Source organism: Trichoplusia ni, chromosome 2, assembly GCF_003590095.1.
Source record: "Trichoplusia ni isolate ovarian cell line Hi5 chromosome 2, tn1, whole genome shotgun sequence".
NCBI lineage: Eukaryota > Metazoa > Arthropoda > Insecta > Lepidoptera > Noctuidae > Trichoplusia > Trichoplusia ni.
Genome location: NC_039479.1, coordinates 1,184,044 through 1,204,013, shown reverse-complemented (window position 1 = coordinate 1,204,013; position 19,970 = coordinate 1,184,044). Strand labels below are relative to the sequence as shown.

General features: G+C 36.4%; 1 protein-coding gene across 1 annotated transcript; it reads right to left on the bottom strand.

The window, feature by feature from the left end:
- Positions 1-6,113: 6,113 nt before the first annotated feature.
- LOC113502387 (filaggrin-2-like) lies at positions 6,114-17,855 on the bottom strand. The gene is made up of 3 exons (XM_026883943.1): positions 17,815-17,855; positions 14,000-14,693; positions 6,114-12,339 (listed from the first exon to the last, which is right to left on the bottom strand). The coding sequence occupies exons 1-3, from the start codon at positions 17,821-17,823 to the stop codon at positions 6,215-6,217; spliced, it is 6,828 nt and encodes a 2,275-aa protein (XP_026739744.1). The 5' UTR covers positions 17,824-17,855; the 3' UTR covers positions 6,114-6,214.
- Between the last annotated feature and the right edge of the window lie 2,115 nt (positions 17,856-19,970).

Below are 19,970 nucleotides of genomic sequence, written 5' to 3'. Positions count from 1 at the left end.
AAAACAATAAACTCAACAAATTTTATAAGTACAACGATAAAAATAGATCATTAAAAAACATGTTTTATAAATAATAATACGATGATACTTATTACTTACGAACTAGTTCATTTTAATGTCGAAATGAAAAACAACATATTTTCTGCACAGTTAAATTCTTTCGGATTTGCTTGCGCATTTATGTTAAGAGATTTTTCAAACAAGATTATCAGCACGACACGTATGGAGCATAAAAAAAATCTTTTATCAACATGAGTATTGTAATTTAAGCGATTTTCATCATAGCTAACATAAATATACGGTTCATAGCTGGATGTTTGAGAAAAGTTTCGTTTATTTAATAGAAATAAAACAAAACATATTTTAAATGTTCATTAACATTTTTAAATCTATACTTCTATACATATATATAAAGCTGAAGAGTTTGTTTCTTTGATTGTTTGTTTGAACGCGCTAATCTCAGGAACTACTGGTTCAAATCGAAAAAATATTTTTTGTGTTCAATAGATCATTCATCGAGGAAGGTTTTAGGCTATAAACCATCACGCGGCGACTAATAGGAGCGAAGATACAATGGAAAATGTGGAAAAAAAACAGGGTAGATATAAATCATAACTTATATCTTCTAGCCACGCGGACGAAGTCGCGGGCAACAGCTAGTGTTTACCTAAAATTCTAGCTGTTGCAAGCGGGCTCACCCCCTACAAATCGGGAATGATAAAATTATCTGAGGGCACGGCAGTGCCCCTGCCAAGTCTCGAGCAAAACGGGCACGGCCGTACCATCTTTTCTCGAAGCGATTCGCGGCTGTTTCGCCCCCCCTGTATCTTCGACGTGGACAAAGCTAGGAGTTTAGCTTTTCGGGGAATAATAGTAGGCATTAGAACAAGCTTAAGTTCGAAATTACATGCCAATTGAATTAATGGTTTAGGAGTTACGGTCGATCAAAGTTACACCATTTTGTCACTCACTGACTCACTGACAGATCATCAAAAATCTAAGGTACTTCTAGCAGACTTAGAAACTTCAAATTTTGCACCAAGATAGGTCCTTAGCCACATATAAAGGAAAAATTATAAAAACATTAAAAAATAATATGCCATAGAAAACAATTTTATATTTGCGGTTTGGCAAGAACATTATGTATGGATTTTGACTGCATTGTTAACTTTGTTCGTTGTTTAAGTACCTATTCAATTGGATGAATACATACAAAGAATAGAAAAGAATAATATAAATGTAATACACAGACTATCATTAATACAAATTAATACATAAAATTCATAATTCATTAAATTAATAAAGCTAAAACTCCATTGTATTGCGATAAATATTGTATGCGCGCTCGATAGATGGCGTTGTACGTGTCTGAATCGCGCTATGGTTTCGTTACAAAGCGCAGTCTAAGTAGTACTTCAGAATAATTCGATAATTTTCATTTGATAGCGCCACCTGTCTATGAAAAACCATTTCGAAACTAAAAAATATTGTAGTGATAATTGATATTCGGAGAACTTTACGTGTTATTTAGTTTAGTTTAGCTATAGTTTGTAAGTTAGTAGATATATATATGCATATATATATAAGTTTAAGCTTGTTTACATTAGAAGTAACGAAGTCTCAGAGAAGAAACAAAAGAGATAGAGATAGAGAATGGGTTCTAAGCAAAGCAGTAGCTGAAGTCCTAGAAATTATGACACCTAAAAAAAAAGAAAGAAATACACTTACAAAAAATAAATGAGATCCCACCAAAAACATTAAATGTAAAAAAATGCCAAGTCTCTCGATGCAGTCTTTCCATCGTAAAAAGTTTTGAGATCTCATAGAAGCCAAGTCCTATTCAAAATATTTTGTAGTTATAAATCAACATTTAGTAATTGTATCAATAGTTTTCTTTATATTATAATTATAGTGACTTGGCAATGAGCACAAATTAAAAGCTGCTTGATGCCTGGAATTATGTGCAAATGTTACTGACGAGACCAGTGATCAGATTATTTGTTATGTGTGAATCATGATGGTCACTACCGACTACATGCTCCAATACAATAATTAAGAATACCTTACGGGCCATCGCTTTATGAAAGTAAATGAATCGAGAGTACACTAAGACTGACTGCCGTTGCCGAAATTCGGTTGGGACGACACGGATAAACCAAAAGAAAATTAATTTTGTGATATTAATGTTTACGCATGCGGTGTGTGTAACTTTCAACTCCTACAAATATGCCGTTTTATTTGTTTCTTCTTGTGCTCATTGCCAAGTCACTATAATTATAATATAAAGAAAACTATTGATACAATTACTAAATGTTGATTTATAACTACAAAATATTTTGAATAGGACTTGGCTTCTATGAGATCTCAAAACTTTTTACGATGGAAAGACTGCATCGAGAGACTTGGCATTTTTTTTACATTTAATGTTTTTGGTGGGATCGTATTGTCCTGGTTGTAAACTGTATGTGTACCAAGTTTCGTCTAAATCCGTTCAGTGTTTTTGCGTGAAAGGGGAACCAAAATCCGTCTATACAAGCTTCCGCGTTTATGATATTAGTAGGATAACAAACCTGCTGACGTGCACATTTTGTTATAGACAATATTAATTTGATCTTAAACCAAACCTGCTTGATATTACCTTATTTAGTTTTTATTACGTAAAACATAAAATCTATTTCTGTATTATTATTTGTATACTTATAAAATGCATCTGCAGAAACAGGAATAATGAAAATGATTTATGAATTTCGTGTGGGTTTAAATTGCTAGTAAATCAGTTTAATAGGTTATTAGGATTGATTGAACCAATTTGAATATTCTGGCTTCTACAGTCTTCTAGCAAAAACATTATGATTTTTACCAAATTTGCGATTTGAGTATCTTTTTGATAGTACGACTAGAGATTATGTTCTGTATCGAGCTGTTGAGCTCTCTCAAACATAGTTGAGCTCCAGGAGCTAGTTGATGCATTAGTTTATACACTTTCTAACAAAAACGACTCCCACAGTAAGAAGCTTTATCCGTGTCGCGGGGGTTTCATAAACATAGGATGATTCCTATGTTTGTACACAACACCCAGAATCAGAACAAGCATTCATGATTCACACAAATGTTTGTCCTAAGCGGGGATCGAACCCAAGTGCGTTTGGCGTGGTGGCCTTAACCACTCAGCAATCCGCACTGTCAATAACAAAACTCATTCTCGCAGTTTAAAATTGTCTGGACTTTAAGAGACTGCGGCTCCTGAGTTTGTGTCGACGCTACTGATCAAGGCAATCAGATAGGAAATGTGGACTCCAGCGTTCTCAAAAAATATGAAAGTCGTTAAAAAGAGTTTCTAAAAACTATATATTCCAAAAAAACTATTGGTGCAAGATACTTATACCTACTACGTATTTTTTGTTAGCTTATTACAAGATTTTGAATCTTAATTATAGATATGTGATTATTTAGCAGGTGCTTTCTTAAAAAAAAACTTGTTAATAAGTTTTAATAACAAATCTGATCAAGAATTGTCTTTGATTTTTTTTATACATATTTGCGTGTAACATAATTATCAATTCATTATGCATCTCATTATAAATTATGTTGTTTTATAATATCAACGTTTTTTGCAAAAAGACTAATGGTTCCAGTTTAAGTGTTTTATGTAATACCTGTCAGAAGATGGTTTTATAAGATAAATAGGAAAAAGACATCTGAAACTTGTTTTATTTTTATCAATTATTTTATCTCTTAATTCGTTTTCAAATTAATATTTTAGTGGTGAAATTGATCTGAACAAGCTTTGCTTATGGATAAAAAACTACCATAAAATTTTATTTAAAAAAAAAACTGTGTTTGTCCAGAATTTTGTTTTGAAGAACAAAAATAGTCCATTTTCCAAAGCTATTATCTACACCAATTTGAATAATACGTGAACATGAATATTTGCGAAACAAAGTTCCGAGATTAGAGGTTCGTTAATTAAGTGGCTCGCGCATGCGCGGGCGACGTGCTCGCTTTGTGTTGCAATCATTGTTGAACTTAGGTAAACAAAGTGTAACAATGTGTTATGCCATTCATTTGGTATGAAATTAATGTATTAAAATCTGGTAAAACTAGGAATTGATTTATACAAATATTTTTTTTTGTGAGACGCTATTGACGTAAGGAACATTTTATTTTAAAAATAGCGATGACAGTTGGTCTTCTAATTTTTAAAATATTTTTTTCAAAGTAATAATGCTCGCCATGTTGTATTTTCAAATAGAAATAAATTAAATTCCTCCTGACGTTTCTTTTAACTTTAAGATATCCAATAGCGAAAAATTTTTAACGTATTATTGTGGAAAAGCAAATAAAAATTGAGTATTGAGCATCAATGACAATGGATATCCTTTTAATATACGTAGAGGAAATTGATACATAATTGATACACACAATCATGGAAGACATAACCTACTTCATAATAGACTAGCTGTTGCGCAAAACTTCTTTCACGAAGCTATGAAGATATAAGTTAGGATATTTTTCAATCAGATTTAAATAATTTTAGGGTTCACGCATAATTTACCCATTTTCAAAAAAATTATGTTCTGCTTCTATTAATCATAGTGCGATGGTATATTCTACAGCCTTTCTCGACAAATGGGCTATCTTAAACTGATCGGTTTTTCTCGTAATTTCACTCGTTTAAATAAAATATTCAGCATTATAATATTAGTATAGATTTCATCTATAAACTGTATATGCTCCTCCCCTTTTTGAACATCTTAAAATATCTCAATTATAGCTTTGATAAATGCTGCCTAAGATAACGTCTGCACGAACATGATTTGTCGGTGTTAATAACCTCATAAGTTAACTTTGACCGTGATCTTCATAATAGCTTGTCTAGAATTCAAAATTTATTGCTTGTGGCGTGATCACCAAAAAATGCGTTTTTTTTTTAATATACTTAATTGACAGTTGATTCAATTCTCCTCTTCTGCTTCTCCCAAATTAGTCTGGGTCATGTGGTCTACAAGCGTCGCCACGTCGCGTAGAGCACGTACAAGTGATGCTGTGACTTTGACAAAGGCGTTGATAGGACTGAATAGACTGGGGTGTGAAAACACATCCTTATCTATAAAAATATTGTGTGATTTGTAAATACAAAAAATCTACTATCTGTATGGTGTGACTGTTTTCAGGCTGTTATATTTTTCAAAGGCAACTGAAAGTATTTATGCGGTAATTTTAATGGCATAATATTAGTTGTTTTATAATTTAAGCTTATACTTTTTTAATACTATCGCTATTTGAAATGATTGTACGCAGACGAAGTCGAGGACACCAGCTAGTTAATTTTGTAGTTATAATACAAACAACGTCACAAGATTTATCGCATATTATATAATTTTCGAGATATTATGATATTTATTTCTAGGATTTCATTAAAAATAAGTCGTTATAAAGTTAATTTATGTATCCGGGATTAGGTTAAATATCAATTCATCGTTCTTTTTTACATTCTATATATCTACATATTTGCATATGCTATTGAATGACATCTTTGTGAACTTGGGATATCTAATCTTAAATGAGTTCTAGACTATTTTTCATACCTTTAGTAATAATATCAAACCACGAAACTACCATCAAGCCACGACGCTAAACGCACTGAGCGCGATTTGTCGTGGGTTTGACCCCCGCGTAGGACAACCATTTGTGTGACCCACGAATGCTTGCACCGAATCTGGGTGTTTTGTGCATGTGAATTGAATGTTTGTGGCACAATTATTGAATTTCAAAGAGCGGTTTAAAAAAAACATCTAAAGTGTAAGCCTCATAGGGACTACATTATTATTTGATAAGATAATAATGGGGGATTAAAAATCAAACAACTCGCTTATTATTTACATTTTCTTCATTTATAAAACATTTTTTTTTTCACTTTAAATTTTCATTATTTATCTTAAAAACATTGTATTAAATCACACGTTCAATGTATAATGTTTCAACTGAAAATACATAGTTACTTAGTTTACCATTTTACAAAATATTACTATAAACTAAACTGATAAAACTATCCCGTTTGTTTCATTTCACAGAACAAGAATAAATGCATTTGCTGTTTTAAAACATGATAATTCAGTTCACAAAAAATATTTATTTGTTTAACAAAGTTGTTTCATTAGTTTAACAAACAATATTGATCGACTTATCCCAAATTGTATGTTTATGGCACAGTTCAGTAATGGTATCCAGTCTGCTCATCAAAACTGGGAGGGTCGCGAGCTCCTCCAAATTGCTCTTTTTGTCCAACAAAGTTCTGGGAAGATTGGTCCAAGTCTATGCTGGAAATAGGCACAACCAGCGGCTGAGCAGTTGAGACAACACCTACCCTTGATGGGAAGCTAGGAGCCTGGGTGCTACTAATGGGACTAGACTGGAATGACTGACTCTGAACTATAGGTTGAACAGTAGACCCGAATCCTGAAGATTCGAAACTTGGGGCTTGAGTACTGCTGAATGGACTAGATTGGTATGATTCATCACTCAATTGGGTTTGACTAGGTTTCTGTGAAGTAATGAAAGCGGACTGCGTAGGCTCTGTTACGAAACTAGATCCTTGCACAGAGGAAGAAGCAGACTGACCGCCGAGAGGTATAACAGTCAATTGAGTTGGCTGAACGTACTGAGATGTAGTTACTGCTTTGATTGGTTGAACCCCAAACTGGCTGGAACTAGCTGTAGACTGGGCCTGTTGGAAAGTGCCCTGACTCGATGCAGAGCTGAATGCAGATCCTGGCGCTTTGTAGTTGTACCCACCAGTTGACTGTGCACTACCCACGGTACTCTGAGAAGACTGGCTTGAACCACTTGCTTGTCCAAACTGGAAAGCAGATCCTTGAGTGCTACCGACAGGCCTTTGACCCTGATTTAATTGTGATTGTTGGAATGTCTGGGATAATTGAGCGCCTAGTGGTTTTTGTTGCTGAATGTTGGACAATGACTGGCCTGCTGAAAGTGCGTTACCTACATTAGATTGGGAGTACTGACCGAACTGGGTCTGTGTTAAAGAACTACCGAATGGTTTCTGGGTCGTAGAACCAAATTGAGTTGGCTGGTATTTTGAGACCAAGTTACTTTGAGCATTGCCGAACGGCTTTTGAGCTTGACCACCTACATTAGATGAAGCAAATGCATTAGCTTGAGATTGTTGCTTCTGGCCCAGTGATCCAGTCGAGGAACCAAACTGGCTAGTGGCTTGAGAAGTCGAAGGTTTTGTTGCCTGTGTTCCAACTATAAAAGACTGGCTATAGGCACCTGAAGATGATGCACTAGATTGTGAGCTGCCAAACGGTTTCTGACCGAATGATGTTGGTTGGGCAATTTGAGATACTGTAGTTTTAGTTGGAACATTTCCTTGATTCGATTGCGGATTCTGCACGTAGTTGTATGAGGCCGAGCCCACGTTTTGGCTAAGGCCTACGGACGACTGAGGCTTTTGTTCGTAAGGTGCGACAGTTGACGAGGGAAACACGTTCTGTTGGAAACCAGATCCTGCTGTCTGACCTACTCCAAAAGGTTTCTGAACACCTTGGGCTTCTACTCCAAATCGGTTATCAGAAGCAACAGCATTTGCGCTTGCAACCTGAGAGAACTGTGATCCGGAAGAAGAGAATTGTTGCGAGGACTGACCTTTTGATCCTGTGTTAGAATTGATTGAGGATCCAAAAGCAGATTGTGGCTTTTGATTAATTTGTGATCCAACCGAACCAAACTGTGTTTGTTGGAAACCAGAGCCAGTGTTTTGTCCAAATTGATTTTGGGAAGCAACGTTATTCTGTTGGAAAGTAGAGCCTACTTGAGAAGAACCGAAAGGTTTTTGGTTAAATTGGGTATTTTGACCAGATTGGCCCTTAGAAACAGTGTTCTGACCGAATTGTGATTGACTGGCACCGAATTGAGACTGCTGGTATTTAGAACCTGATGTTGAACTGGTAGCTTGGGTCACTTGTGATCCAGTTGAAGCAATCTGATTCTGTTGGAAATTGTTAGGACTGGTAGTTTGAGAGGAGCCGAAAGGTTTTTGGGTGAAGGTGGTTTGAGTAGTTTGACCCGTGGTCGACGAAAACGCCGAGCTCTGGGATGTCACGGGTTTTTGACCGAACTGAGATCCGACTGCGCCGATTTGTGTCTGCTGGAAGTTAGATCCGGTTGATTGGCCGGAAGGTTTTTGACCAAACTGGGTGGCTTGAGCTTTTGATCCTGTGTTTGTCACGAAGGCAGAGCTCTGAGTCGTCACTGGTTTTTGTACAAATTGAGTACCGGTGGTTCCGAATTGATTCTGCTGGAAGCTAGAACCAGTTGTTGATTGGCCGAATTGAGTGAACTGGGCAGCTTGTCCCTTTGATTCTGAAGTTGACGCGAATGCAGAGCTTTGAGATGCCACTGGCTTCTGACCATACTGAGATCCGACAGCCCCGAATTGCGGCTGTTGGAAGCTAGATCCAGTTACTGATTGGCCGAATGGTTTTTGGCCAAATTGTACGCTTTGGGCAGCTGAACCCTTTGATCCTGTGTAAGAACTAAAGGCAGAGCCTTGAGTTGTTGGCTTTTGAACCAATTGAGAATCGGCGGCACCAAATTGATTCTGCTGGAAAGTGGAGACAGTGGATTGACCGAATTGGTTGTTTTGTACTGATTGTCCCTTAGATCCTGTATTGGACACAAAAGCAGAGCTCACAGGTTTTTGGCCCAACTGCGATCCACTGACACCGAATTGTGTCTGCTGTGAGCCAAAACCGGTTGTTGATTGACCGAATTGGGTGGATTGGGAAGTTTGTTCCTTTGATGCTGAACTCGACGCGAACGCAGAGCTTTGGCCGAAAGGCTTTTGGCCAAATTGGGTGCTTGGGGCAGATTGACCCTTTGATCCTGTGTTTGACGCAAAGGCGGAACTCTGAGAGGTTACTGGTTTCTGAGCAAATTGAGATCCTGCGGCACCAAATTGGGTCTGCTGGTAGCCAGAGCTAGTCGATTGACCGAATTGAGTATTTTGCGCAGACTGTCCCTTTGTTCCTGTGTTGGACGCGAAGGCGGAGCTCTGTGATGTCACAGGCTTTTGAGCAAACTGGGATCCAGCAGCACCGAATTGTGTTTGCTGGAAGCCTGATCCTGCTTGACCGAAAGGCTTTTGACCAAATTGGTTGGCTTGGGCAGCTTGACCCTTTGATCCGGTGTTTGACCCAAATGCAGAATTTTGGGATGTCACGGGTTTTTGGCCGAACTGAGATCCGAATTGAGTCTGTTGGAAGTTAGAACCAGTTGTCGATTGGCCGAAAGGCTTTTGTCCAGCTTGCGAGTTTACTCCATACACATTTTGAAGAGTTGCCCCTGTAACTTGCGATGCTTGGGAACCAGAAGAAGCTACTTGGTTTTGTTGATAATTCGATCCAGACACAGTCTGTGATGAGCCAAAAGGTTTTTGACCAAATTGAGCAGTTTGGACAGATTGTCCTTTTGATTCTGAGGTGGAAGCGAATGCAGAGCTTTGGGATGTTACAGGTTTCTGAACAAATTGAGATCCGACTGCACCAAATTGGGCTTGCTGGAAGCTAGACCCTGATTGGCCGAAAGGCTTTTGACCAAATTGGGTGGCTTGAGCAGCTTGGCCTTTTGATCCTGTGTTGGATGCAAAGGCAGAACTCTGAGAGCTTACGGGTTTTTGGCTAAATTGAGATCCTGCAGTGTCAAATTGAGCTTGCTGGAAGTTAGAGCCAGTTGTTGATTGGACGAAAGGTGTTTGTCCTGCTTGTGGATTCACTCCAAATTGATTTTGAGTAGTAGATCCTGTGGCCTGAGATGACTGCAAACCAGTAGACGAAACTTGGTTTTGCTGGTAATTAGATCCAGACACCGCCTGGAATGAGCCAAAAGGCTTTTGGCCAAACTGAGTTTGGACAGACTGACCCTTTGATCCTGAAGTCGATGCGAATGCAGAGCTCTGGGATGTTACTGGTTGCTGAACGAATTGAGAACCTGCAGCTCCAAATTGAGTCTGCTGGTAACCAGAGCTTGTTGTTGACTGTCCGAATTGGGTGTTTTGCACCGATTGACCCTTTGATCCAGTATTTGATACTAGTGCAGAATTTTGGGAAGATATCGGTTTCTGAACAAATTGGGATCCTGCAGCACCGAACTGCGTTTGCTGGTAGTTAGATCCTGATTGGCCGAAAGGCTTTTGGCCAAATTGAGAGCTTTGGGACGCCTGTCCCTTTGATCCAGTGTTTGATGCGAAGGCAGAGGTTTGGGATGTTACAGGTTTCTGGCCAAATTGAGATCCTGCGGCGCCAAATTGTGTTTGCTGGAAGCTAGAGCCAGTTGTTGATAGGCCAAACTGGGTAGTCTGGGTAGATTGTCCTTTTGATGCCGTGTTTGACACAAAACCGGAAGTTTGAGTGGTCTCAGGTTTTTTAACAAATTGAGATCCTGCACTGCCAAATTGAGTCTGCTGGAAGTTGGAACCAGTTGCAGATTGGCCAAAAGGTTTCTGGCCAAATTGGGTAGTTTGGCTTACTTGGCCCTTAGATCCTGTGTTTGATGCGAAAGCGGAGCTTTGAGATGTTACAGGTTTCTGTCCAAATTGAGATCCCGCTGCACCAAATTGTGTTTGCTGGAAGCTAGAGTCAGAAGTAGACTGACCAAAAGGCTTTTGTCCAGTTTGCAAGTTAACTCCGTACTGATTTTGTGTTGTGGATCCTGTGGCCTGCGATATTTGAGAACCAGTAGAAGCTCCTTGGTTTTGTTGGTAATTAGATCCAGACACCGTCTGTGACAAGCCAAAAGGCTTTTGGCCGTACTGAGTTTGGACAGATTGGCCCTTTGATGAAGTTGATGCAAATGCAGAGCTTTGAGATGTCACGGGTTTCTGTACATTCTGAGATCCGAATTGACTCTGTTGGAAGTTAGAGCCAGTAGTTGATTGACCAAATTGGGTTGTTTGAGCATATTGTCCCTTCGAACCTGTGTTTGTCGCAAATGCAGAGCTTTGGGATGTTACAGGTTTTTGAACATATTGAGATCCAAATTGTGTTTGTTGAGTTTGCTGGTAAGTTGATCCAGTGAAACCAACTGGTTTTTGGTTTGTCTGAGAGGTTTGACCGAACTGGTTCTGGGAGGTTTGACTCTTCGATCCAGTAGTTGATGCAAAGGCAGATCCAAAAGCTGTCTGAGGCTTTTGAGCGAACTGAGACCCGAATTGCTGTGACTGTTGGTTGTAGGAACCGGATTGTACGGTACTGATGGGTTTCTGGTTAAACTGTGTTTGTTGATTTTGGATGTTATTGTTTGAGAAACTGCTTGAAGAACTTTGTTGAGAACCAAATCTTGAGTCAGTTGTAAACTGACCAGGTTGTGAAGCAGACAAAGCTTGTCCGGAACTCACGGTGCTCTGCTGACCGGGAGCAGGTAAGGATTCAGCTGGCTTATTGTATTCATACAGAGTACCTTGATATTGCTGAGTAGATGTCACACTCTGGCCATTCTGTGGTTTTACGTCTAATTGACTAGATTGGGAAGAGCCTTGAGCAGGGTTGGGGAATGAAGATACTGTAGCCTGGGTGAGGCCTTGAATGTTTGAATTTTGGCTGTTAGTATCTGTCTTCGCGGGAGGTAAGTAACCACCAACACTTGGTAATAAAGCTGCACCTTGAGGCTGAACTTGAGAACCGCCGAATACAGAGGAGCTTCCAGACTGTTGCGAGCTACCAAACTGCTGAGTTCGAACTCCAAATGTAGGTGTTCCAGATGAAAAAGCAGTTGCTGTTGCAGAAGATGGAGCTACATTGCTACCATATTGGCCTGATGATCCGAAAGCATTTGCGCCGTAGTTATCTTTCTTCAAACCAAAACTTGAAGGTCCAGTTGAAGCAAACGCACTGGCGCTTCCCGAACCCGAACTAAACGCTGAACTGAAAGCGTTTGAACCAGACTGGCTCTGGAAGGTAGGAGTTCTAGCCGTTGATCCAATCACAGGTTGCGCTTGCTCGCCGAATCTGCTTTGGGTCAATTGAGTTTGACCAGCTTGTGCAATTGATGAAGAACCTCCTGACACTCCAAAGCCTTGGCTTGGTTTATTACCAGATACTTGACCAAATCCTTGAGCACCTTGAACTTGAGAGCTTGCTGTTGGGTTGTAAGCACCAATCAAAACGCCTGAGGTAGGTCTGTAAGCCTGGTTGTTCTGACTCACAGCTGATCCACCAACCGTTGTACCTACGCCGCCATTTGTCACTTCATCATTGTTAATTTGAGCGCCATTGCTTTCGTAATCGCCTTCGTCATTGTATTTCTGTGCGTTGTATGAGCCTGTAAATAAAAATGAAAGTTGAGAACAATTTGTCAACGACTCATACCTGCGTCAAAGATACATTTGTCAAATGACAAAGTCGAACAGTGTTACAATGCTAAACTTGTGAATGAATCGTTTATTTGGTAAGCAACTGCATTGACAGAATGACTGATTGGCGTTTTGTTATTCGAAGAGTGTTTGTAAAGTTGCTGTGCATATTTCATGTGGACTCGAGTTATGAATGTTTAAAACAGGAATGATATTTTCTTGTGTATCTCTCGCATTTATTACGACAAGGAGCTATCAAAAATAAGTTTCAAACCTTCAATAAAACCATTATCTTTTACTCAATAACAATACACAATTCCGATTAACACATAGAATTAATCACGGCTATAATCTAGTTATAGTTTATATCCTACAATTTGATGCAAACATTCGTCTTGAATAAAATTTAGGTAATCGTGTAGGACGGACTTTATTGATTGGTCACGAAATTCAACAAAAAAAACTCTGATAAACCAGAGCGAAATCTCGAAATAATCATTTTAATTTACACCAAAAAGGCATTGCCGAGACGGCTTAGTAAGAAAGGGTACAATAATAGTAGGTACCTATCTCAAGGGAAATAACATAAGATCGTTGTAAATAATAGATAATTGAATGCAAAATAAAAAGCAGAACAATGTTCAATAACGACCAATTTTAAACAATTGACTAGAGCTGAAAACCAGTTCAAACTGCACTTAAATGACTTGACTGGTGTATTATTACTACTATATAAAAGTGTTCAATGACGGCTGTTGAATGGGCGTTAATTTATACCCTTTACTCGTATACTCCACAAAAGGCCTAGCGATGTTCTCCTTAACATTATCCGGATTTTATGTCATTAAGGAACCCATTGACGTCCTCAAAGATAATAAAATAAAAATAAACACAAAAATGATGCTAGTCAATAATTTATATCAATTTGTGGTAAAACACTAGATCCTCAACCGAACAGGATATTGAAATAACAGCGTGAAATTAGATTAATTATTACCGATCGTAAACTTGTATAACTTGATCAAAAGTTCAGCGATATTATGACGTATCCTTGGCATATAAATGCACCGTATCATACTAAAATAGTTTTAAAAATAAAAGAGTGCATTTTGATCTCCGTGTAGGTCTTAATATTAATTAACCAGATATTTCATGTCGCTTTCCTTATGAACAGTATTTTAAACTGTTTCATCTCGTATAATCTTTAAAATATTGGTACATTATGTACAAAACTTAAAATTGTCAAAGATAGTTAGGTTATGTTTTTAAACAGAGACGCCGTTTTATGATAAAATGACAACTAAAATGATGAATAACCGGACACATAATATGACATAAAGAAAAAAATAAAATCAGACAAAATAGTTTACGTTACGTTTACGTTTTTACCTACGACAGAAAGATGGCAGGTTAAATACGTCTTAGCAATAATTAATAAATGAATTATTTTAATAAAGTCAATAAAGAAATGGGCCCCATTGCCTGTGAATGAACGGATATCGAATAATAATCTTTTTTTTTTAATTATGCCACGATTATCTCATTTAAATATATTTCTCGAGGTAAAATAAAAACACATATGTATACTTATACATAACACATATTATACATAACATAATCAAAACTTACCATCATCAACAACGCCAGCAGCTTCATCCTTAGCATTCTTCTCCAAAGAGATCAAAATTTCATTAGGAATTGGGGGTGGAGTTGGGAGATGTTGACCCTGAGGCTTGTAACCTCCTTTGTCAGCTGTGTATGTCACGCTGTACGTTTGACCATCATCACCCTTGTAGGAGTATCCTCCCTGCGCTTGAACCCCACCAGTGGCCGCACCATTCTCACCAACAGTAATCCCATTTTCAGTCTTGTAGTTATAGCTGTAGTTCTCCGAACCGACATCATTCAAAAACTTCAAACTGTTTCCATTGTTTTTGTCGACCTCAGATTCCTCTGATCCTGTGAAGGAGTTGAATCCGGGTGCGATACGAGTGCTAGCACCTCCGGTAACTCCGAATCCGCTCTGAGTGGTTCTGAATGCGGCATCCCCAACTTTGGAGTTGGTTGAGCCGTATGCGGTTCTTGGTCCACCAAGACCTGTTGGTTCAATACCAGAAGCCCGGACTCCGGGGTTCACTGCGTCGACTACTACTCCTTGAGCATCGTTCGTGTAGCTGCCAGTGGGTAGGCCTCGGTCAGAACCTTCGAACGGAGCTAATAAGTCATCGGGACTACCGCCTGCAGATTTGGCTGTGGCTGGCAAGACAAAGCTCTTTCCAAGCTTGTCTGCTCCGCTCACCGCTACTAAAGCGGTTAAAATAACCTGTGAAAAGGAAATAATTTATATCAACTTATCTTTTTGGATGTGAGACTGTAAAACCTAGTGGTGGGAAATTGCTGTTTTAAATAGGTAGTCACTATCTGTCGCTTTTAGTCATTAAGAAAGTAATAGATTCACAAAAATTTTTAAGTACATATTAATGAAGTATAATAGGAGACGATGAAAAAAAAACTAGTTTTGATTTTTATCACTCGTATGAGGTCATCGTTTAAAATTAACGAAACTTGGAAATAGAAGATGCTATCTCCATAACACAAGGTACGTTATGCAATAAATATCAGACAAACTAACGAGTCTGCCTCGACCTGTCCAGTTTTTAGAGATCAACAATCTGTTAGAAAAAGGATAATAAAACGTATTAACTGACAGAGGTCAAAAGTTCGCATGGTATCGTGGGTGTAATCAAATGCAAATGAGGTAAGAGATCTAGACTCGTTCTGCCACTTTTTTAGGATTCCGTATATTTCGATAATTTAAAGATAGGTGTTTGTAATTTTGTAGTCTGAATCTGTCAAGCAATTTAATTGTGGTAAAAAAATATATGGCTAGGAATAAATATAGATAATAATTTTGGGAGGTGTTTGAAGCTTAAAAACTTTTTGGATAAGGTCTATTTGAATGCGTCTACATAAATTAATTATTAAAGACTCTTAAAGTGCAACAAAAATTAAACATCGATATTTATGAGAACAGGTTCTAGTTAACAATACTGAGTCAAAGAACTTATCTGACTTTTAGAGTAATGAGCAAAAGTTCTATTTTTGTTACGACCGCTTTGCGTAGGCAGAAAAGCTGTATAACGACTTGAAACCTTATACAATTAGCATTGTACGGAACCTGAGATAAAAAATACAAAACGAACTCACACCCATTTAAAAATTTAAAATAAATTGTTGTTTAAAATGTCGATGGAAGCCTTTGCTTGCTTAACAAGCATGTCTAGTGATGTTTACAACAATATTTATCAAACTAATAATAACAAATCGGTTGACAGAGTTTGAACGACATTAACTTATACAGAAACATGTATATTTTTTACATTTTTGGTATACAATTTCGAGATAAATTGCTTCATCTATTAACTTAATGTTAGAGAAATTAGTATTCAGTGTGAAGTATGATCAATCTATCTGTATTATTATTTATTATTTATAACCAGAAATCTCTGCAAATCGTCTACTATTTTCAGTTTTTTTTTTTTTTTTTTTTTCACCAAAGACAGTCTTTAAATCTTTATTTTATGTAATTGAAACATCTAAATATCTAGATACTACTAATTTTAGATGATTAAGAAGGTTAAACATAAAATTTAGATGTTTCTATTTTCAGTTAAATACATTGAAAAAAGTCGAACCCGAAAAAATCATATTCGATCTGTAAATATTAGATTCGATTCGCGAAAAAAGCCCACCAAATGGATTGTGACGAGTATTTATTTTAAATCCGAAAGTGAAATTTTAGGACTTCAGACCTCAACGAATTCTTCTAATTGGTTGCCATTTAAGAATAACAATTTACTGTAGAAAGTCATGTGTTATGTTTGTCTACAGTCTGTTACCACAGAATTATATTTCATTGACTAGGAGATCAAGCAAGATCAAAAACAAGTAAGACATCTTCAAAATCTGGAAAAGTTTATATACAATAATGATGGCTGGTAGATGAAAAGCATAAATGATTCAAATTTGTGTAAAACAGAATATATTTTGAGACACAAAGCGAAACATCAAAATTTCTTAAAACGAATCTAGATAGTGTCATCGATTTTGAAATATTGAAATTGATGTCATTTTGTACGAAATCCTAATATTTTAGATAATCCTATAGCCTTTGACCCTAGAAACTTTTGCAATAAACATAAAAACGCCAATGTCTATCAAATATTAGCCCAATGAGATGCATTTTAAACTTTTCACAAGAAAGATACAAAGCTTAATTCTTATTCAAACTGGAGTAAAGCTTATATTTTATAAGTTATGGAAAATATATGCAAATTGAAACCGTATCCAAGTGTATTAACAAGAATAATAATTTATGATTGTTATTATATCATATTAATTTGTGTAATTGTTATGTAACATTTTGTTTTATGTCATGAAGAAGTTTTGTGGGATAATAGTTTACTCTTGTAACTGTTTAAAGGGCCATGTTTGGAGTAACAATTTATAGAATCAATGCCAACTGCAACGGTTATGTAAAATCACTATCTGTAAAAAGTCAAACAATTTGGATTTTTTTCACGTAACAAGTTCATAATTATTTCAGGATTTGAAACTTTAATTTATGATTACCTAAATGTTTCATAATATACTAGTGTTTTAATCATAAAAAGTCAAAGATCTAGTCTTTGACTTTGAATCGCGGGAGCAACAGCTGACTTAGCTCATGATCCATTTCAAGTCATACTTATTGAATAGAATTGAGTCTAAAACTAGATGGGCGATCCTAATAATCCTCATGATTGAAGAGTGAAATTCTTAAATGAAATATCACCTTCTATCCTTACAGAATATGGTGAGAGAAAAGCTGATATAACATCTGATGCTATTGTAACTGTGAGAGTATCGATTTAAATAGTAGATTAAGGTCAAATGCATAATACACTCAATACAATTGTATTTATATACAATGATGTGCGTAGGATTAAAGAGTGAGAAATTGTTCCGATGAGATGATGAGTGACAAAGTATTAAGCTTTGCAAAAACTAATTTTAAAGCTAAATGTATGGATTTGTTTAATATTTTATGAGAAACTAGATTGTTAATATAAATGTGTGTTTGTAAGGGTGGTAATTTTCAAGGATAGGGCCATATAAGATAAAACTGGAAAGGATATTTTTTTTTTCACTTCCCACTATCTTTTCAAATGACAATCGTGTTGTTTCAATTTTGTCAAGAAAGCTTTGATGTACAATAATAATTATGTTTTAAAAGACTAGTGATTTAGTTTGAAAATAAAAAGATGAGAAGAGGAAAATTTAAGTAAAGATAATTATAGAAAGATATCACCTGAGGCCAATTATGCAAATTTTGATTTTAATTAAATATTGCGCAATAGATAGAAATACACTTCACACCACAATGACACAAAAGAAAGTATTACCAAAAGCATCGTCCTTTATCCCACTGAGGGATGCGCGTGCGCAGCTGATCCCACTCAAACTGGTGGCACAATGAAGCAACTTTTGCTTTTTATAGCGTTTGAAAAGTCTTCTAAAAAACGTGCTCATATGATTCTGCCAACTTAATTTTGCGGCTCTTCTACTGTCTTTCATATTTTTTTGGTCCTTATGCTTCGACTATAAAGTTCAAATTCCTAGAGCTTACCGTTTGGCAATAATTGAGCTTATTGTTGTATTTGAGCGTATAGTCCCAAGTTCAAGTGGCATCAAATGTGGTTTACGGGCTCCAAACGATTGTTATAATTTTTGATAGACAATAATACTACAAAATAAATATTGGGGTCGTTCAATTTTTTTATCACCACGAAGTGTTAATAGGTAGTTCAATTGGAAGATGACCTCTGACTCGTCTTATTCAGGGTCAGAGTATCGTATATATTTTTTAGGGTTTTGAGGAAATCCGCAAGCAGATTTTAGTATGAAATCTGAAAATCATTTAAGCTTAGAAACAGAAACAAATTATATAGACTATGAACCCTGGTATACGATGACATCTAATTGGAGAATACTGAGCTAATCCTAGATATACTAAATGTAAATAAGCTTAATAAAGAGAAGATTAATGATGTTCTAGAGCCCAAATTAAAAAGCCTGTTAGCTTAGCAACAGTCCCAAAATCCATCGTCCTTTGTCAATGTGAATTTATTTTAAAACACATAAAATATATTGATTTCGTTTCTTTGGCCCAAATTAATAACATCCTTAAATTAGCCCATTTAAGTGCATAACATGACATTTTAAAATTCCAAATTTAACATCCTAGCTATTATTGTTGTTTTGTGCATGGACCTTGGAGTATCCGTTTTTATCAAATTTTCTAAACATTTTGATTAAAAGCTGTGGTGTAGTGCCAATTAGCATAGTGTCTCTAATATTCTCATCCATCGCTGAAGTTTCTTTAAATGAAGGCGATGAGTCATCATCATTAACATTAAATACTGCATTGTTTTACACAGCTGTCCTTATATATAACTATTCTCTTATGACTTAAGTCCCATTTTCGGTAGTGTTAAACTTCATAGCATCATTTATACCATTAATACTTAGTCTCAACTCCACACTTAACTACCAATCGTTATCTTACTACTCAGTCTTAGTTATGATTACGTTTAGTTTCAGTAATATAACTCAGGTGTTTAATACAGACCCATAAATCGAGACTAACCAACAAAAAACATTGTTTATTTTGCTTCGTCCGCAAATCATAAAAACAGAACCCAAAGTAAATCTATTTATCTGTCAGTCCAAAACCAGGCTGTTTATCATAAACCATTATACTAAAACATTGTTGTTTTGATGGTGTATAGTTATTAAGTAACATCGCAAGTCCGGTTCGCATTAGAATGTTTGTTTTCTTTCTGAAAACGACAGTCGAACCTTAAAATAATAATATATCATCTTTCTTTGAGCGTTTTCTGTCATCATATTTTGCAGAAATTACAAAGTATAATTAATTTACTTGACTGAACGGATAGACGTGAGGTATTGGTCACCACGCCAAACCCACTTTACGCAACGTGTCGCGGGTTCAATCCTTGCGTAGAACATCACTGAGTGTTATCAAAAGTTCAAGCGTCACAAGGATTGAACCCCTGAGCGCAGAAGATTTTGCTTAGATATAGTTTTAAAAAAACTACTTTTTTCATTTATTTTTAGTTTTCAATCTGTAATACCTACTCATTCAAAGATATATTAGTTCTAGATCTGATTAAAATGTCAATTAAATATAAACACAAAACATGAATATAATTTGTATTGGCCTTTACAAAATCTGCTTAAATTATTATTTAATTACCATTTTCCTATATTTTCAACTAAATATGTTATCATATTATATTACCTTTATAAACATATTTTTGTTAGTCACGCTGTTTTTAAATACTCGTTTTTGAAATACCGATTGTAATGAACATCGTTTATGAATTAAATAATTTGTCGAACTGGATGTTGAAGAAGATCATCATCATTCCCCTGCCCTTATCCCAATTATTTTATTTGGGGTCGGCGCAACATGTCATCTTCTTCCATACCTTCCTATCGGCCGTCATCTCACAAGAAACACTCTTTACAGCCATAT